Source organism: Cyrtonyx montezumae, unplaced genomic scaffold, assembly GCF_038088225.1.
Source record: "Cyrtonyx montezumae isolate F1298 unplaced genomic scaffold, pur_monq_1.0 scaffold_70, whole genome shotgun sequence".
NCBI lineage: Eukaryota > Metazoa > Chordata > Aves > Galliformes > Odontophoridae > Cyrtonyx > Cyrtonyx montezumae.
In genome coordinates, this window is record NW_027072079.1 from 399,855 (window position 1) to 420,298 (window position 20,444).

The following is a 20,444-nucleotide window of genomic DNA, read 5'->3' on the forward strand; positions in this document are numbered from 1 at the left end:
CGGAGGGTCGGCTTTGTGTGTCGCGTCCATAAATCAGCGCTCTCTGTGGGCCGTCCCCACACACCACGCCATTCGGGTTGGGTTATAAATAGGGCCGTGGGTCCTTTCAGGTTGATAAAGGCCGAGGGGGCGGAGCAGTGAGGAGGCGTCACGACCACATAACACTTTCATGGCGCTGTCAAAATAAAGAATACCGGCGCTGCCCACCCCTTCTTCTGCAGCATATATCAGCAGCGCTGCTGACACCACATTTCAGCCAAAGGGGGGGGAAGCGGGAGGAAGGATACCACCCCCTACTCCAGACCCCAGTGTTTGCTGTCCAATTGGTGCAGGGAGAAACGATGGACATCCCATAGAGCACTGCAGGATCGCACAGCACCGTGCAGCACTGGTTTTGAGGTGACACCGTGGAGAGGGGACGTCATGGGGAGGGGACACCACGGAGAGGGGGTACTACGGAGTGGGAATGCACATGGGGAGGGAACACCACAGAAAGGAGATGCCATGGGGAGGGGGCACACAAATGGAGGAGACACCATGAGGAGGTGACACCACGGAGAGGGAACACACACGGGGAGGGGACAGCACCACAGCCCCTTCCCGAGGGCAGAGGGGTTACCCCGAGCAGCCCCCCTAGATCTGAGGGACAACCCCCCCAGCTCTGCCTTTAACAGCTCCAGCGATAAAACGGCCGTTTATTGGAAACACATGGAGCATTTACGGGGGACATCAAAGCGGGCCGGGGGTTCGCATGGCAACGGGGCAGATTAAGCCGAAGGCATCTGCTTTTTCGGAGCTCTCCGGAGGCGCAATAAATCGGCAGCACAGTGGCCCCTCCGTTCCCTCCTTTGGGGAAAGCAAAGGTTGGCCAAACACGATCTCACCACATGCCCGGCCATGTAAAACATGACAGGAATGGGAGAGTCGGGTTACACCGCCCCGAAGTGCACCGCGCACCGGGCTCCTCCATCCCGAATCCGACCCCAATGAAAAGGGGAAAGATTGTAGGGAGAGCAGGGAGCACTGGGATCCTCCATCCCAAATCCGACCCCAATAAAAGGGGAAACCTCATCATAGGGTGAGCAGGGAGCACTGGGATCCTCCATCCCAAATCTGATCCCCAAAAGCAATGGGGAAACCCCATTGTAGGATGAGCAGGGAGCACTGGGATTCTCCATCCCAAATCTGATCCCCAAAAGCAATGGGGAAACCTCATCGTAGGGTGAGCAGGGAGCACTGGGATCCTCCATCCCGAATCTGACCCCAATGAAAAGGGAAAACCTTTTCACTGCCTGCAGCAGTGTTGTGTTTCCTTTTTGGGCCATTTTGGGGCTTTCTGCTGCTCCTCCCCCGGCTCTCCCCCCACCCAAAAACCTCTAAGAAGCATCAAACCCCATTTTTCACCCCAAAAGCGGCCTGCCCTGCTCCTGTTTGCTTTCCTGCGGAGCTGGGCTGCTGGGGGGCAGACATGGGGAAAGGGCCCAGCACGGCCCAGCACACCTCGCTGTGGGGGAGCAGAGGGAGTCCCCCCCCCCGGGCACTCTCTGGGTTAACGAAGGAAGGAGTTAACGAAGCACCGGGCACGGGCTGATGGCAGGAGGCAGAGGGGAGGGTGACAAATGGGGGGGGGACGCCCTCCAGCAGCGAGCCCAGCTGTGCTGCTGCTCCCATCCATCATCTCCGAGATGGAGGTGTCACCACTCACAACGATGCTCACGGTGCCGTCCCCACAGCCCCGGGACATCGTGGTACTGGGACAAACTGGGATGGGGACATCCCAGTGCTGGGACATCGTGGTACTGGGACAAACTGGGACGGGGACATCCCAGTGCTGGGACATCCTGGTACTGGGACAAACTGGGACGGGGACATCCCAGTGCTGGGACATCGTGGTACTGGGACAAACTGGGACGGGGACATCCCAGTGCTGGGACATCGTGGTACTGGGACAAACTGGGACGGGGACATCCCAGTGCTGGGACATCGTGGTACTGGGACAAACTGGGACGGGGACATCCCAGTGCTGGGACATCATGGTACTGGGACAAACTGGGACGGGGACATCCCAGTGCTGGGACATCGTGGTACTGGGACAAACTGGGACGGGGACATCCCAGTGCTGGGACATCATGGTACTGGGACAAACTGGGACGGGGACATCCCAGTGCTGGGACATCGTGGTACTGGGACAAACTGGGACGGGGACATCCCAGTGCTGGGACATCCTGGTACTGGGACAAACTGGGACGGGGACATCCCAGTGCTGGGACATCGTGGTACTGGGACAAACTGGGACGGGGACATCCCAGTGCCGGGACATCCCAGTTCCTTTTTTCCTTGCCGTGTCCCTGTGCTGTTGGCATGGGAGCACCCCGAGGTGGGAATGTGGGATAGGAATAAAGGGTGGGAATAAAGCCATAAGGATGGGATGGGAAGAAGGTTGGGAATAGGGAATGTGGGTTTGGGATAGGGAACGAGGGTTTGGGATAGGGAACGAGGGTTTGGGATAGGGAATGTGGGTTTGGGAAAGGGAACGAGGGTTTGGGATAGGGAACGAGGGTTTGGGATAGGGAATGTGGGTTTGGGATAGGGAATGTGGGCTGGGAATACATCTGGGGATAAAGATGGGAGGATGGGCTGGGAATAAGGGCTGGGGGGGGCAACTGAGGGAGATTCTGTGAGGATGGGTGGGAATTGCACTGGGACTGGGAAACAAAGGTTGGGAAAAGGGAATGTGGGCTGGGGTTAATGGGCACAGGCTGGGATTAGGGAATATGGATTGGGAACAGGGAACATGGGTTGGGAATAGGGAATGTGGGGTGGGATTCAAGCCATAAGAATGGGTGGGGGAGGCCGAACCTGGGAATGTGAGCTGGGAATGAGGACTGTGAACTGGGAATAATGGGATATAGGGGCTGGGACCAAACCTGGGAACGTGGGCCAGGAATGGGGCAGCGGAACAACAGCGCTGCTCCCCCCTACCCCCCCAAGTGTGCCCCAGAGCCACACCCCACAGCCTCTATAGGGCACCCCACAGCCTCTATGGGGCACCATGCACAATGCTGGCAACGAATGGGTGCTCCCCCCCCACCCCCCCATCCGCCATCCATCTTCTTTACAGCCCCGGTCCGGAGCCGGCACCATCTGCGGCCCCAGAAATGCAATTACTGCGGATGAAGGGGGGGGGGGGGGGGGGGGGAGAAGTATGAGGGGGGAGGGGGGGGTGGGGAGAGCCCCTCATCCTTCCAAATTTCATTGCAGCCCCGAAATGAGCGCTGCACACTGGGGACTGCGCGCTGCACCGGGATCTGCAAGTCTAATGGGCTGCTCTGTGCACCACCCCCCCCCGCCCCCCCCCCGGCAAAATGAGGGGAAAAAGGAGAAATTGAAATTGATCCGTCCGGCTGTAATTTAATCAGAAGAGCTGCTCTGTTCGGTGGGGATGAGGTGGGGGTGGGTTTCAGTTCTGGCTCTGCATTAAAAAGGATTGGGGAAGGGGGGTGGGGGGGAGTCGAGGAGTGACGCTGCGCTGCAAAACCGTGCAACAAAAAGGGGGGGGGGGGGGGGGGGTTGCACGGATCCCGCAGCGTTTGAAGTTGGGGTACGGTCCTTCTGGGAGCAGCCAATGGGGACGGGGGGGGGACCTGAGGAGACCAAAAATGCATGCGACCCAGTGCCACCCCATAACGCCCCCCCAAGGGACGCCTCATAATCCTCCCAGTGCCACCCCCACAACCCTCCCATTGCTACCCCATAAACCCCCAGCGCCATCCCGTAACCCAACCAGTGCCTCCCCGTAACCCCAGTGTCACCCCTAACCCCCCCCCAGTGCCTCTCAATAACCCCCCCAGTGCCCCATAACCCCTCAGACCACTCCACAACCCCCCACACTGCACCCCAGTGCCCCATAACCCCCCCAGGGCCTCTCAATAACCCCCCCAGTGCCCCATAACCCCTCAGTGCCACTCCACAACCCCCCCACACTGCACCTCATAACCCATAACCCCCCCCAAGGCCTCTCAATAACCCCCCCAGTGCCCCATAACCCCTCAGTGCCCCATAACCCCCTCCAGTCCCTCCCAATAACCCCTCACTGTCACCCCGTAGCCCCCCAGTACTGTCTCACAGCCCACCCCAGTGCTGCCCCATAACTCACGCACTACCACCCCACTAACAGACCACATCCATCCTGGGACCAAGATACCAGGGGAGGGTCGAACACCCCCGGTGTCACCCGAATCGGATCCACTGCCCACCCCCCCCCCACCCCCCGCCCCACAGTGCCACCCCCTCCATGGGGCAGCAGTGCCCTCGGCCGTGACCCCATTGCTGACCGCGGTTCGGGCTCTCCATCACCGCCCTCCGCTTCCCCTCCGCGCTGAGTTATTGCACTGCGTTTTGTGATGGAGATGCCGGGAGCTGAGGGGTGGGTGACACGGAGCCGGGCCGGACCCGGAGAGAAGGGTGAAAGATCAGAGCGGCCCCAAAGCCCCTCCTCATCCCCCCCCATCCCCCCAACCTGCGCGGCTGCTCCCGGACGTCAGCTGTGATTTAGGGCCTCTGGGTTCAATGGGAGAGCAAGGGATGCTCTGATGCGGGGGGGGCTGGGGGGGGCTGTGTCGTCCTCAGGGCTCTGTGATGTCCCCATGGATTTGTGGTGTCCCCATGGGTCTGTGATAGCCCAATGGATCTGTGGCATCCCCATGGGAATGTGGTCCCCCCCCCCCACGGCTCTGAGCTGTCCCCATGGATCCGTGGTGTCCCCACTGTCCCCATGGATCCGTGGTGTCCCTGTGGGTCTGCACTGTCCCCATGGATCTGTGGTGTCCCGCTCCCATCGGGTCTCGGGCAGAGGATGCACTGGAAGAGCAGAAGCTGAGCAATGGGGATCAGGAGGGTGGGGGAGACCGGGAGGGTGTTATCACACGTGTGGGGGCGTTATCACACCTGGGGAGTGTTATCAGACTGGGGGAGGGGGGCGTTATCACACGGGAGGACACAATTGCACATGGGCAGATGTCAGAACTTTCCGCACCTGGGACCGTCCCCACTCCGCGACAGCAGCAGAGCCGTGAGCCCCCCACCCCGTACTGTCCCACCCCCATATCCCCCCCCCCCCCCAATGTCTCCTCCTCTTCCCCGTCCCGCGCTCTCCAGCGCCCCCTGGCGGCAGCGGGAGGCACTGCGCGTGGCCGCCGCTCCGTCCCCACGCGCGTCCCCGCGTCCCCGCGCGTGACAGCGCCGCAGGAGGAGGAGGAGGAGGAGGAGGAGGAGGAGCAGCGGGGAGCGATGCGCGCACCCTCACCCCCGTCCTCACGCGCCCGGCTCAGATCGCGCCGCTGCGGCTCAGGGACCCCCGCTGACCCCATAAGCCCTCAATCGGCTCCGGCACTGCCGGGTGGGGGGGGGGAGCTGCGGGGGTTGGGGGTCCCCAGGTCCTGGAAGGGACGTGGGGACTCTTCGGGAGCACAGAACTTGGGGTTGGGATTTTGGGCGTCCAGGTCGTGGAAGGGAAATGGGGACATTGGACTTGGGGGAGATTTTGAGGGTCTGGGTCCTGGAAGGGATGTGGGGACGCCTCGGGGGCACTGAAGTCGGTGGGGGATTTGGGGGCCTGGGTCCCGGAGGAAACATGGGGATACCTTAGGGACACAGAACCTAATGGGGCCTTTTTGCAGAATGGGTCCTGGAAGGGACGTTGGGGACACCTCAGGGACACTGTAGCCAGTGGGGGATTTTTGGTTCCAGGTCCTGGAAGGGACATGGGGACACACTTCAGAGGCACAGAATCCCATGGGAGATTTTGGGATCCAGGTCCTGGAACGAACACAGGGACACCTCAGGGACACTGAACTTTGGGAGGGGGGATTATTTGGGGTCCAGGTCCTGGAAGGGACATGGGGACGCACTTCAGGGGCACAGAATCCCATGGGAGATTTTGGGGTCCAGGTCCTGGAAGGGACCCGGGGACTCTGTCGGAGCAGACCGGGGTCCCTGTGTGGGAGCGGAGCTGAGCGCAGCAGCTGGGATCCTTCTGCTCCTCTCGGGAGGGTGTGAGCAGAGCGACCTTTGGGATCTGCTCCGGGACCAGTGCTCATTTTTGCCCTTTTTCCCTTTTTCCACGAGAACGAGGACAGAGTTCGCCCTTTCCCGGCTCCCACAGCCGTCCCGTCCCCACGCCACGGAAAACACTCAGACCCAACCAACCCCAAAACCCTTCCGAGGCGAAATTTGGGGATGTGCCCCTTGCAGCTCCTGCACCCCCCTTTGCACAACCCCCCCCCCCCCCCCCCTCTTTGCAGCTCCTTTGCCATTCCTTTCCAGCTCCTGCAACGCCTGCATCCCTTCGCAGCCCCGTGGGTGGGAGCATGGCACGCGTGGCACTAATGCGTGGCTCCGAAGGGATTAGGAGAGCTTAATTAGCGCACCTGATTCACCGCGGCAGGGCAGAACGGCCCCCCGGGTTGACCCCATCAGTGAATCCACGTGGGGAGGGGGGAGGTGCGGGGGGGGGGGGGCTTTCTGTTGGGCTGGGGGATGGGTTAGGGAGCAGCACCCGGGTGTGACCCCCCCCCCCCATCTCCTCCCCCCTCTCCCCCCCCTCCTTCAGTCCCGGATCGCGGCGGCCGTGCAGCTCAGGACGTTAAATCCCGTCCTGATCCGTCTCAGGATGGATGGAGCCATTTTTGGCAACAGGTGGAATTAAGGGATCGGGAGCGGCTGAGCCCGCGGCGACGTGTAAGGTGTGGCAGCCCGGGTGTGCAAAGGCCGTCCCCGATCCAGGACACCCTACGGGGGAGTCCCGCTGCCCCCAGAGCCTCGCGGGGGTCTTCTCCCCTCTGGGAGTGGGGATGGTTTCCAGCCCACGAGGAACCTGCACCGACAGTGTGAGCATCCCCAGGTGAGGCTGCGTCCACCCCCCCCCCTCCCCCCGTGCAACGCCGTGGGGTCCCGGGCTGCTGCTGGGGGTGCAGGGAGCAGCTCTGCTGGCTGCCCTATAGCTGCTGGGGCTGCCCTATAGCTGCTGGGGCTGACCCTATAGCTGCTGGGGGTGCTGCCCTATAGCAGCCCCGCAGAAGGGTCTCTGCAGCCGATCAGTGCTGCCCCACACAGGGTCGCTATGGGGTTGGGTTTTTGCCTCATTCCCTGCCCACCTCGTGCCCCTGATTCCCACGCTGGGGTCAGTTTGGGACCATGCCCCCCCCTCCATGCCCACGCAGCCGGCACTGAGCCCCAGAGCCCCCCCAGCCCCGATGACCGATGAGCGCAGTGGAGCAGAGAGAGCTGCAGCCTCCGACCCCGACCTGTACTATGAGGATGAGGAAGATGAAGATGACTCGAGCACCGGGTCAGAGCCCTCGGACAGCAGCAGCATCTGCTCGGATGATTCCGTCTACCCCTCCTCTGAGCCCCCCCCCGTGCTCGGGGGGTGCAGGGAGCTGAGTCTGTACCAATGCTGTGCACGGAACGATGCCCAACTGCTGCAGGAGCGGCTGCGGTGTGGGGTGGGCAGAGGGGAGGCCACAGAGCAGGACATCAACGGCAGGGTGAGCGGGGGGGGGGTCCTGAAGGGTGCTGGAGCAGGAGGGGTGGGATCCCAGAGCTGGAAGGGGCGGGAGGGGTGGGGTCTCATGGGACTGCGTGGATCTGTAGGGCTGAACTTCCCCTCCTTCGCCTGCGCTGGGAATGGGGACACCTCCTGGGAATGGGCTGATCCTGAAGGATGCTGGAGTGGGAGGGATGGGATGGCAGAGCCGTGGAGGGTTGGAGTCCATGGGGCAGAAGAGGGGGACAGAAGAGAGGGGACGGCAGAGCCATAGAGGGTCCCCGGGAATCACATGGATCCATGGGGCAGAAGAGGGGGACAGAAGGGAGGGGATGGCAGAGCCATGGGGGATTGGGTTTTTCTGGGATGGCATGCATCCATGGGGCAGAACCTGGGGGGTAGGAGGGAGGGGATGACAGAGCTATGGGGGATTGGGGTTTCATGGGATTACACGCATCCATGGGGCAGAACTTCCCCTCCCTCCCCTTCCCTGGGAATGGGCTGATCCCAAAAGATGCTGGAGCGGGAGGGATGGGATGGCAGAGCCCACAGAGGACTGGGATACCCCAGGCACCATTCAGTGGGATGGCACGGATCCATGGGGCAGACCCTCCCCCACCCTCTTGTTTGGGGTGGGGGTCCCGAACAGAGTGCTGCTCCCATACAGAACGGGCTGATGGTCGCCTGCTGCCAGGGCTTCGTGGACATCGTGCCCCTCCTGCGGCAGTGCCCCTACGTGGACGTCAACCAGCAGGACACGGAGGGCAACACGGCGCTGATGATGGCTGCACAGGCAGGTGGGCACCGCAGCCCCCAGGGTGGGCACCGCAGCCCCCAGGGTGGGCGCTGGGGGATGTAAAATCTGCACCCGGGAGGCCCACGTGCACCGCACGAGCGTGAGCTTATGGCTGAAAAGCAATCCCATTGTGCAAAAGTGGAAAGCCATAGAGAAACGTTCCCTTGCCACCAGGTCTACCCTGGTTAACTCTGGGGAGGGATGGGGTCGTAGCTCAGCAGAACCAAGCAGGGGTCAACGAGGATCCCTCGTCATCCATATAAACGTGGTTTCTCTGCTGCGAAGGGCACATCACCATCGTCAATTACCTCCTGAACTACTTCCCGGCGCTGGACGTGGAGCGGCGCGATGCCCGCGGGCTGACGGCGCTGATGAAGGCGGCGGTGCAGGGTCGGCACGACTGCGTGACCGCTCTGCTGCTGGCGGGTGAGCACCCTCGGGTCCACCTCCAAGGTGTGGGTGCCCCATCCCTGGGGGTGCTCAGGGCTGCAGGTGGGGCCCTGGGCAGATGGATGTGGTGGGGGCTTAAGGTTCCCCCCAGACCCAAGCTGTTCCGTGGTCCTAAGGACCTCACCAACCCGTTCTGTCATCTTGAAGGACCTTTCCTACCCAAGCACAACCATTCTGTGGTTGTGTGGTCTTCAAGGACCCTTCCAACCCAACTGACCCATGGTTCTCTGATCTTTAAGGACCCTTCCAACGCAACCATCGTATCATTCAGTGATCTTTAAGGACCCTTCCAATGCAACCATTCCATGGTTCTATGATCTTTCAGGACTCTTCCTACCCAACCCATTCCATGGTTCCATGATCTTTAAGGACCCATCCAACCCAACCATCCCACAGTCCCCTGATCTTTAAGGACCCATCCAACCCAACCATCCCACAGTCCCCTGATCTTTAAGGACCCATCCAACCCAACCATCCCACGGTCCCATGGTCTTTAAGGACCCATCCAACCCAACCATCCCACAGTCCCCTGATCTTTAAGGACCCATCCAACCCAACCATCCCACGGTCCCATGGTCTTTAAGGACCCTTCCAACCCAACCATCCCACGGTCCCATGGTCTTTAAGGACCCGTCCCACACCAGCCCCATTGGTGACACCTGCTGGTCACCGCTCCCGTAATCATGGCTTCAAACACCTTCTGTTTTGGATGAGCAATGGGATCTTCCTTTGGTTTTTGCACCACTGTCCACCCCACGGGTGCACCCTGAGCTCCGTGGTGGTTTGGGGGACGGATGGGATCCTCACGGTGACACTTCGGTGACGCTGCAGTGACGCTTCTTGCATCCAACTTCCACCAGGAGCCGACCTGCACGCCGTGGACCCCATCAAAGGGAAGACAGCCAAGGATTGGGCAGCCTTCACCGGACGCTTCGAGACCACCGTCCGCATCCGGACCCTCCTCCGGCGCCCGCGGGCTGAGCAGTTTGGCGCCCGCTACCTCCCCGAGTGGCCAGCACTGGCCGGGCTGGTGGCCAAAGCCCTGAGCCCCAAATCCCACAGCCAACGTTTGGTGGAGAAGATCCGTTCCCTCTTCACCTTCCGCATCCCCCGTGACCCAGAGGAGGACGGCGTCCTGGACCACATGGTGAGGATGACCACCTCCCTCGCCAGCCCCTTTGTGAGCACCGCCTGCCGAACCGTCTGCCCCGATAGCCCCCCCGAAGTGGGCAAGCGGAGGCTCTCGGTGGCAGAGATCCTCCAGGAGCACGTGCCGGAGCCGGGCACTGGGACGGCGTCGTGCAACGGCCAACCGGTGTTGCACGGCCAAGTTGGCCATGGCCACGTTGCGTCGGACCGAGGGGTGGCACCGCGCCGTCACCGCGTCCTGGGCTTCCTCCCACGGCTGCTCCGTGCCAACTGCATCTTCCCCGGGGGGGAGCGCGTCCCCAGGATCAAGCTGAGCAAAGCCAGCTCGCCGGGAGGGAGGGAGCGGAGAGCTCGAGCCCGCGACAAAGCGCTGCTGCAGCCGCCCAAGTGGAGGTACAAGGAACTGAAGGAGGAGAAGCGAGCGGCCGAGGAGGCGGAGGGTGAAAAGAAGAGGAAGAAAGGGAAAAAGGGACGCTGAGGTGTGATGGGGGTCCCTGTCCGGATGCTCCCCCCACGTCTGCAGGAGGTTTTGGGGTGGCCCCCGCGCCCTCGTGCTGTCACCTTGGCTCTGCCGGCCCCGTGGTGCTGGGTGGGGTTGTGATGGAGGGGCTGTGCTCTGGTTTGGGATTTTTGGGGGGTTTGGGGTGTGGGTTTTTTGCCTGGTTGGTCTCATGGAGATCTGGATCTCGCTGAAGGTGACTGTTATTAAAGCAGAAGAGGTTGCCATGTTAACAGCATTGATTTAATGAATAAACCCCGGGGCTGCAGCGAGCATCTCCCATATGGGGCAGCCCAACAGCCCAGGGAGGATGGACCCCCTATGGGGTCCGTGGGGCCGACTGGGCTCTGCTCCTCGTGCACATTTTCGGGTCCCCCGCTCCCAGGAGTGCTGCTGCTCCAGCACCAAATTCCCATCACCCACCCCACAGTGACCCACAGGGGGATGATCTGCTGGGACCCCATCCCCACGGGTGACGTGGGTTCGGTCGCGGCTTTGTGCCGCCGTCAAACAACAAAACTTCCTCTGCTGGGAGATCTGAGAGATAGGGGAGGGACCTCAAAGCGCTGCGGCGGAGCTGTGTCGCCAGGAGGGGGGGGGTGGAAGGATGGGGGGGGGCTCTGGGAGGGGTTGTGCTGTGGTTTGAGGTCGTGCTGTGGTTATTTGGGGCTCGTGGTGTGGTTTGGGTTCACGGTGTTATGGAGGATGGGGCGGGATCCAGAAGGAGCGAAGTGGGGCTGTGATATGGGGAGGGCACCGGGTGGGGGCCGTGGTTCTATTTGGGGGTGACCGAAACTGCAACCTCGGGGGTGGCAAAAGGGGAAGGACCGCTTCCTCTGCCCACCCCGTGGGAACGGCCCCACTGTGCGTGTCCCAGGGATGCACACGGCCAGGGGTGGTGGCACGTGGGGTCCCTTTGTCCTGGGCCTGGGGCTGTGTCCCTTATAGGGCCGTGTCCTAGTGCCTTCAGGGGTGGTGGCACGTGGAGGATGTGTCCATGGGTCCCTTTGTCCATCCCTTATGGGGTCGTGTCCCAGTGCCACTGGGGGGACAGTGACACACGGGGGATGTGCCCGTTGGGTCCCTTTGTACTGGGCCCAGCGTCCCTTATAGGGCCGCATTTTGCACCCCCCCTGAATCCCCATCCCACCGGGCTTATGGCACAGCAGCGGGTGATGGGAAACCCCTTTAGTCCTCCATCACATCCCCAGTCCCATACGGGACAGACAGCGATGTGCTGGGACAGCAGCACCCTTTACCCCACTGACCCCAGAGCTGTGTTTGCAGCGGCTATGGGAACCCTTGGGCACTGTGTGCGCCCCACAGAGCCGCCCCACAGCTCCATCCCGCTGGGAAATTTGGGATCACGGGGGGGGAAAGGGCTGAAAAAGGGCCGGAATGGGACGAGGGCGCGGAGCAGGATGGGGCCGGTGCGCGGGAGGAAGGGAGGCAGCGTGGGGCCGTGTGCTCAGCAATAGGAAATGCTTTATGAGCCGAGAGCGGTGGAGCAGAGCCAGGCAGGAAGAGGCAGCGAGGAGGAACAGTTTTTGGTGACTTCTCCCACATCCCGAGCACAGTGAGCCCGCTGTGGGGTCGAGAAGGGGCTGAGCCACGCGGGGGGCAAAGGGGCGGCCCTATGAGGATCCGTGGGGTGCGGGGTACCGCTGCCAGCATCCCCGGCTGAGCGCGGCGTTGGGACGTGGGATTCGGAGCTGGGAGTCGTCCCCAGATGTTGTAGGTGAGTGCTGTGGGGTTTGGGGCGGCCGTGGGGAAGGGTCTGTGGCCCTGTGTGGGTCTATAAGGCCGCTGGGTGCGGTCTCACAGCCCACCCTGTATCCCTGTATGTGATTGCTGTAGGGTTTGGGGGGGGTCATGGGGATGCTGTGGGGCCACGGCGTGGCAGGGTGCGGTCCTACAGCCCCCGGCTCACCCTATATCCCTGTAGGTGAGTGCTGTGGGGTTTGGGGTGTCCTTGGGGATGCTATGGATCTATAGGACCCACTGGGTGCGGCCCCACAGCCCCCACCCCCATCTTCCACCTACACAGCATTTAACACATGGGGGGTAACCAAAGCAGCTCCAGATCTGGGGGCTGTGAGGGGGGGGGGGAGGGGGGGGTTGGTTCAGCTGCTTTTCCCAATGGGTTTTCAGCAAAATCAGGAGCTGCCCCCGTTCCCACTGCACCCCCCAACACCGGGGTTCGTGTTGAGAGGCGGATTCGGGTGCGGGTGAGCGCGGGTTTGCGGTTCTGGGTGCGTTTCCAACGGGGTCGAGGTGCAGTGGGGGGGAGTGCCAATCGGGGCAGCGCCGGGAGCAGCCGCTCTGCTGCTGCGTGCAAGGGCGGGCGTGCACGGGGACGTGTGCAAGAGGTGGGCGCAGGGAGAGGCGTGCAAGGGGGAGAAGTGTGCAACTGGAGGTGGTCAAGAAGGCGCGTGCGAGAGATGCGTGCAACCGGAGGCGTGCAAGGAGGTGCGAGGAAAGCAACGTGTATAAGGAGAGGCGTGCAAGGGGGGGGGTGTGCCAGGGAGGGCTGTGCAAGGGGAGTTGTGCAAGGGGAGGTGTGCAAAGCCGGCTCTGCCTCCCCGTTTCTCCTATGGGTGCGGCTGAGCCGCGTGGGCTGCGGTCCCCGTCGGGCTCCAGGTGCGTGATCCCAAACCCTGCGCCCACGGAGCAGCTCCCGCAGGGGGAGCTCGGGTCACCGCTTCCTCTCCCCCAGCGGCGACAAAGCGATCTATTTTGGGGAGGAAAGGCCCTCCTGTCGCGGTGCTTTGCGTGACCGCCTCTCCCCATCAAGGGCAGAATCTAAACAATCTTGATTCCTGTCCCGGCCCCACGGGCAGGGCTCCTTCAATTGCAGGAAACGGCGCTTTTGGCTGTGTTTATATATTGGGAACAGTGGGGAGACGGTGGAGTGGGGGGGGGGGGGGGGGGGGGAACGCAAAGCAGTGCTTCAAAAAGAGACACAAAACGGGAAGGGATGGAAAGCAAAGCCTTCCCCGGAGGCAGTGATGGGAACGGCTCTGGGGGTCGGCAGCTGGAGATATGGGGCGCTGGGGTGGGGGGGTCCAGCTGCACCCTGCTCTGGGGGTTTTCTACGGGCGTTGTATGGGTTTTTTTATGGGTGCAGCGATGCACAGTCCCCTCAGAGTCCCTCTCCCCATTCCCAGGAAGGACCGCAGACATCCGGAGCCGAACTCCACCGTGGGGCGGCACATTCTGCCCCATCCCAAACCCAACGTGTGGCCGTGCTGTTGAGTGCCCCCCCCCCCCCTCCCCCGCTGCTTCCTCCCCACGCTGTGCCCACCGTCCCCTTTTCTTTCTGCAGGAAGATGCCCCCCAGAGCCCGCCGTGGGGCCGTGCTGGTGCTGCTGAGCCTCTCGCTGAGCCTCGCTGCCGGTGAGTAGCCAAGAAACAGCAGATCCACAGCCACTGGGAAACCCGAGTGCCCACTCTGCTCAGCAGAGATGGAGCTGAGCCCCGGTCCCAGGGATCCAGGCTGGGATCGCCCCCCCCATCCCCCCCAGCTTGGCTCGATAAGAACTATTATGGGGCCACAGTGGGGCTGTGGGCGTCCGTCTGTCCCCCCGCTGCTGTCTGTCTGGCCGCCCTCGCGCTGAACTCCAGGAGGCAGAGCTGATTTGGGAGGAGGGAGTCAGGCAAAGGGAAGAGCCCGAAAACAACATCCCAGGGTCTAGCTCCGACGCCCCCCACGGGCAGGATGCGGCCCTGGGTTGTGTGTCCTCTGCTCATTGCGTCCCATGGGATGGATGAGTGATCCCTGCACGTCCCCTCCACTGGGTGCCCAAAAACGATGTCCCAAGGACCAGCTCCAGAGCTCTCCGTGGGCAGGATGCGGCCCCACTGAGCACTGCCAGATGGGTTCACCCAACTCGTTGCATCCCAAGCCATGGAGGCACAGTCCCTGGCTGGTCCAAGGGTCTTTGGCATGGATAGCGTTGACCCCAAAGCCAACAATATCCCAGTGTTGGATGGGTGGATGATCTCCCCAACCCTGTTGTCCTCTCCAACATCTTCTGGAGGTCCCATGATGCTCCAAGGGTCTTTGGCATGGATAGAGTTGACCCCAAAGCCAACAGCTTCCCAATGCTGGATGGTTGGATGATCTCCCCAACCCTGTTGTCCTCTCCAACATCTTCTGGAGGTCCCAAGATGCTCCAAGGGTCTTTGGCATGGATATTTTTGACCCCAAAGCCAACAATATCCCAGTGTTGGATGGGTGGATGATCTCCCCAACCCTGTTGTCTTCTCCAACATCTTCTGGAGGTCCCAAGATGCTCCAAGGGTCTTTGGCATGGATTGCGTTGACCCCAAAACCAACAATATCCCAGTGCTGAATGGATGATGTCCCCAGCCCTGTGACAGATGTGATCTCCTCGTGCCCACAGATGAGCTGCAATGTGCATGCGACGTGCCGCACTGCACCGTGCCCACCTGCACCGGCAAGGTGTGCTTCGTCAGCAAGAGGAGGGAAGCGGGGAGGGTCACCCAGCACAGGGGCTGCTTCTCGGACCACCTGCTGGAGAACTGCCGTCCCTACGTGATGGAGCACTTCGGCACCCGGTGCTGCAACGCCAGCATGTGCAACGCCGAGCTGGAGATCCACCTGCGAGGTACACGGCTCTGGGCTGTCCCCTTTGAGGAGCATGGGGGATGTGAGGATGCTGGGGTTGGGGTTTCTGGGTCGTCTCCCTCCTCATTTGGTATCTCTAGAAGCGCTTTGTCCCATGTGGGATGGGGTCAGCAAGGTGCCCCCCATTGCACCTCCTTGGGTTGTGCTTGCAGAGCTGCCATCCATGGGTGACCCCAATGCCAGGCCACCTTCCTCATGTCCATTCCCAGTGTCAACACCTCCACCTTCCCCATTTCCAACCCCAAGATCCAGGACCTCTGCCTCTTTCACTCTTTCCATATCCATCCCCAAGCACCAAAACCTCCACCATTCCCGTTTCCAAGCCCAAGCACCACAACCTCCCTCCATTCAACCCCACCCTCATCCTCCCACCCACCATTTCCTCCTTCCAGGAGAAGAAACCCTAGAACAAACTCCTTCCCTCTCCAACCTTCTCCTGCTGATCTTCGTCCCACTGCTGACGCTCCTCATCCTCGTGGCGCTCACCATCCTCTTCTTATGGAAGCTGGCCCAGCACCGCCGCAAGAGGTTGCTCCTCTTCAAGCACAGCGACCTGGGGGACACGGACCTGATGCTGAAGGCATCCATGGTGGGAGACAGCACGCTGGAGGTGGGGCAGCTCCTGGGGTCCCCAGGTGTCCCAGGGGTGCGGGGTGACCACTCATCTCACACCGCTGCCATCCCGGTTCTGTAGGATTTGCTGAACGATGACTGCACCACAGGCAGCGGTTCGGGGCTGCCCTTCCTCGTCCAGCGCACGGTGGCCCGGCAGATCTCCCTCGTGGAGTGTGTGGGTGAGGAGAGCAGGGATCCAACCCCATTTGCCAAAACCCCATAGAGACACTGCGCCCTCCCCTGGGAGACAGAAGTTGGGTGGGCGCACGGTGGTGGTGTTGGCCAAGGTCAACCCAACCCAAGAACAAAGGGTCCTCCACCGCCCCATTGCTACTCCACAGTGGGAACTGACTGATGGTTGGAACTGATGATGGTTGAACTGGATGATCTCCAGAGGTCTCTGCCAACCCCTACAATTCTGTGATTCTGTAGTGCTGGGATGGGGTCGGGGTTGGGGACCGGAGGGTCGACGTGACGCGGTGCCGTGGTCGTGGCAGGCAAAGGGCGTTACGGCGAGGTGTGGCGAGGCGTGTGGCACGGGGAGAGCGTGGCCGTCAAGATCTTCTCCTCCCGGGATGAGCAGGTCGTGGTTCCGTGAGACCGAGATCTACAACACTGTGCTGCTGCGGCACGACAACATCCTGGGTGAGCAGAGAGACCAAGGAACAAGGACGGCGTTGTGATGGCTCCGTCACCCGGCTCCTCTCCCCATCCAGGCTTCATCGCCTCCGACATGACCTCGAGGAACTCCAGCACCCAACTGTGGCTCATCACCCACTACCCACGAGAACGGCTCGCTCTACGACTACCTACAGAGACGACCCTGGATGTGGAGACCTGCCTGGGCTTGGCAACCTCCATCATCTGCGGCCTTGTCCACCTCCACGTGGAGATCTTCGGCACCCAGGGCAAACCCGCTATCGCTCACCGTGACCTGAAGAGCAGGAACATCTTGGTGAAAAGCAACCGGCAGTGCTGCATCGCTGACCTGGGTGAGAGCACGCTCCTTTGGACGCATGGTGACACTATGATGCCAACCATCCTTCCATCCATCCATCCCTCCTTCCATCCATCCATCCATCCCTCCTTCCATCCATCCATCCATCCCTCCTTCCATCCATCCATCCATCCCTCCTTCCATCCATCCATCCATCCCTCCTTCCATCCATCCATCCCTCCTTCCATCCATCCATCCATCCCCTCCTTCCATCCATCCATCCTCCTTCCATCCATCCATCCCTCCTTCCACCATCCCCTACCTTCATCCATTCCCCCATCCAACTCTCCACCCATCCCTACATCCATCCATTCAGCTCTACATCCATCCAAACCTACATCCACTCATCCAACCCCCCCATCCAACCCCATGCCATTCCATCCATCCCACCCTACATTCAACACTACCTCCATCCATTCCTCCATCCACCCCTTCATCCATCCAATCCTACATCTACCCAATCCTACACCCATCCATCCACCCATCCATCTCTCTACCTCACCAACCCTACAACCATCCCTCCATCCATCCAACCATCCCTCCATCCCTACAACCCTTCAACCAAGCCTACAACCATCCCTCGATCCCTACAACCCTTGAACCATCCCTACAACCCTTGAACTATTCCTACAACCATCCTTCCATCCATCCCTCCATCCCTACAACACTTCAAACATCCCTACAACCATCCCTCCATCCCTACAACCCTTGAACCATCCCTACAACCAACCTTCCATCCATTGCTCTATCCCTGTAACCCTTCAACCAACCCTACAACCATCCTTTCATCCATCCCTACAACCCTTCAATCATCCCTACAACCATCCCTCCATCCCTACATCCCTTCAAAATTCCCTACAACCATCCCTCCATCCCTACAACCCTTGAACCATCCCTACAACCCTTTGAACCATCCCTACAACCCCTTCAAACATCCCTACAACCCTTGAACCATCCCTACAACCCTTGAACCATCCCTACAACCCTTGAACCATCCCGACAACCATCCCTCCATCCCTACAACCCTACAACCACCCCTCCATCCCTCTGCCCCCCCAGGTCTGGCCGTCATGCACTCCCAGGGCAGCGACTACCTGGACATCGGCCACAACCCACGGGTGGGCACGAAGCGCTACATGGCCCCGGAGGTGCTGAGCGAGCAGATCCGCACCGACTGCTTCGAGTCCTACAAGAAGACGGACATTTCTGGGCGTAAGGACTGGTGCTGTGGGAGATCACCCGGCGCACGGCCGTCAGTGGTGAGCGCACCGCGGGCTCCGTCCCTCCTCCTCCTCCTCCTCCTCCTCCTCTTTTTTTTTTTCTTTTTCCTTTTTTTTTTTTCCGCTTTTCCCCTCGCCCGGCAGATTAGCCGTAAATTATAAACACTGTAATCTAGTGTCAGCACCCGGCTCGCTGATTAAAGGGCCCATTAGGCTCAATCAGCGCTTTGTTTGTTTCGGCGCTGATTAGCAAACAAGCAGCATCCAGAACCGCTGGAAGCGCTCCAAGGGGACCTCGTGGCCGCGGGGACAGCATCGGGGTCCCCACGGAGGTCCCCTCATCCCAACCGTTCAGCATCAAAGCCCATTAGCGGCGTTAATTAACTGATGGGCTCTGGAAGCAGAAGGACCCCCGGTGTGGTCTGGTTGGGATAATCCCACTGAGCGCTCCGGGGCTCCTTTGGGTTGAACGTTGACTCAGAATTACCGTGGATGTGTGCACGGGGTGAGCAGCACCCCCCGTTTAAACCCCTGTAGGGTCCCTGGGTGTTTCTGGGGAGCAGGGAGGCGGGGGGCGTGGGAACCAATGGGACCCCCAGGTGTGTGGGGTGGGGGTTAAACCCAATGGGTGTATGGACAGATGGAGGTACTAAGAGGGGATTAGTGGGGCCAGCTGGCGGGGTTGGGTGGGAGAGGGGTTGGGGGCAGCGCTGAAGACCCCTGAACCATCCCAGTGAGGTCCCATAGTGCACCCCAACGTTGTGCTGGGCATCCCTTTCCCCCAAACCACCCCACTGAGACCCCATAGTGCACCCAACATAGGGCTGGCACTCCCTGACCCCCCCCAAACCATCCCATTGAGGCCCCATAGTGCAGCAGAGCTGTGCACCCCATGCGCTCTCATATAAGGCTGGACCCCCCCACAGCCCCATATCCCCACTGAGTCCTGCACCCCATAGGCATCGTGGAGGAGTACCGCCCGCCCTTCTTTGACGCGGTGCCCAGCGATCCCAGCTTCGAGGACATGAAGAAGGTGGTGTGCATCGAGCAGAGGACCCCCACAGTGCCCAACCGCCTCTTCTCCGACCCGGTGAGACTTCGAGTTCCCCCCCCCCGGAGCAAAGGGGACATAACCCAGGCAGCACTGGGGGGTGCTGGGAGCAGGGGTCACCCCAAAACCATTCCAAATCCTTCAGGGAACCACAGCACTGTGGTTCTCCCAAAGGCCTGCCACCCAACGACTGGGGGTTGTGCAGGCAGCAGGGATGCGCCCCCAGGACCCCCCCACCCCCCCCAGCACTCCCTCTTTGCTCCCCAGGGTCTCTCTGTCCCCTCTCATTTTGCCCCCAGGTGCTGTGTGCCCCAAGGACCCCCCATCTCCCCTTGTCCCCGGGGTCCCAGTCCCATCTTTGCCCTCAGGACCCCCCCCCCCCCCCACCCATCCCCCTTTGCTCCCAGGTACTGCATGCTGCTCAGAACCTCCACCCCCCCCCTTTGCCCCTAGATCCCCCATCCCCTCTTTGCCCCCCAGGCACTGCATACTCCCCCTGTCCCCCTTTGCCCCCAGAAGTGCATGCCCCCCAGGGACCCCCAGTCCCACCTTTGACCTCCACGACCCCCCCCCCCTTTGCCCCCAGGCGCTGCGTGCCCTGCCCGGGCTGATGAAGGAGTGTTGGTACCAGAGCCCGCGGCGCGTCTGACCGCGCTGCTGCGCATCAAGAAATCGCTGCAGAAACTGCAGCACTCCTTGAGGGAACCCAAAGAGGAGCACTGAACCCCAACTTGGGGGGGACGGGGGGGGGTGGGGATGACAAAAAAAAAAGCCAAAAAAAAAAAACCCCAACCAAACAAAAGCAGAACAGCAGTTTCCCGCTGTTGTTGTCCTCAACACCCACAGCCCCGGGGGGGGGGGTTGGGACCACCCTCTTATTTAATGACCCAAATGTAATATATTTAATAAAGCACGACGCTGTTGTATGGCTCCACGGCTGCAAAGCCCCCACGGGACAGCGGGGGTCTCACTGCACCAATGACAGCTCGCGCTTATACACGCGTGTGCACGTACACAGCCACACACACATGCACGTACATACAGACACGGATGGGCACACGTAAGCACACGTACGAGTGCACGCACACAAGCACGCACATATGAACCCGTGTACGTATGTTTCCATATGTACATACCGTGTACAAATGCATGGCACACACACACAGATACACGCACACTCACACATATGCATGTATGCACATACATACTTGTGCAAACTCACACGCATGCATACATACACATATACATCCACGCACACACACACATAGATACAGTGTACACTCACTTTTATTATGTGCATGCACACATAAATACATGCACGCACACACACATGCGTGTACGTACACACCTACGTGCACACGCGCGCCAACACCCACACCCCACCCTCAGGCGCGCTCCGTCCCCTTTAAGCGTCACCACGCCCCTCCGCTCAATGCCACGCCCCTCCTGCCTATAACCACGCCTCCTTTC

General features: G+C 61.0%; 2 protein-coding genes across 2 annotated transcripts; both read left to right on the top strand.

The window, feature by feature from the left end:
- Window positions 1-7,253: 7,253 nt before the first annotated feature.
- Window positions 7,254-10,437, top strand: ANKRD33 (ankyrin repeat domain 33). The gene is made up of 4 exons (XM_065751474.1): window positions 7,254-7,547; window positions 8,214-8,343; window positions 8,628-8,768; window positions 9,653-10,437. Exons 1-4 carry the CDS (start codon window positions 7,254-7,256, stop codon window positions 10,417-10,419), a joined length of 1,332 nt encoding a protein of 443 aa, XP_065607546.1. The 3' UTR covers window positions 10,420-10,437.
- Window positions 10,438-11,874: 1,437 nt separating this feature from the next.
- ACVRL1 (activin A receptor like type 1) lies at window positions 11,875-19,708 on the top strand. Its single transcript, XM_065751481.1, is given in 15 exon segments — window positions 11,875-12,178; window positions 13,766-13,836; window positions 14,847-15,071; window positions 15,484-15,701; window positions 15,786-15,885; window positions 16,204-16,289; window positions 16,291-16,351; window positions 16,423-16,487; window positions 16,489-16,522; window positions 16,525-16,698; window positions 17,763-17,908; window positions 17,911-17,962; window positions 18,883-19,013; window positions 19,561-19,597; window positions 19,600-19,708. Coding segments are annotated over 14 exon segments (1,494 nt in total). The 5' UTR covers window positions 11,875-12,178; window positions 13,766-13,769; the 3' UTR covers window positions 19,698-19,708.
- The last annotated feature ends 736 nt before the right edge of the window (window positions 19,709-20,444 follow it).

Excerpts from the sequence above, each read along its gene's own strand:
- ANKRD33 (XM_065751474.1), top strand. The coding sequence starts at position 7,254 with ATGACCGATGAGCGCAGTGGAGCAGAGAGAGCTGCAGCCTCCGACCCC. Across the intron at positions 7,548-8,213 it reads AGCAGGACATCAACGGCAGG|AACGGGCTGATGGTCGCCTG; the intron begins GTGAGCGGGGGG and ends GCTCCCATACAG. Across the intron at positions 8,344-8,627 it reads GATGATGGCTGCACAGGCAG|GGCACATCACCATCGTCAAT; the intron begins GTGGGCACCGCA and ends TCTGCTGCGAAG.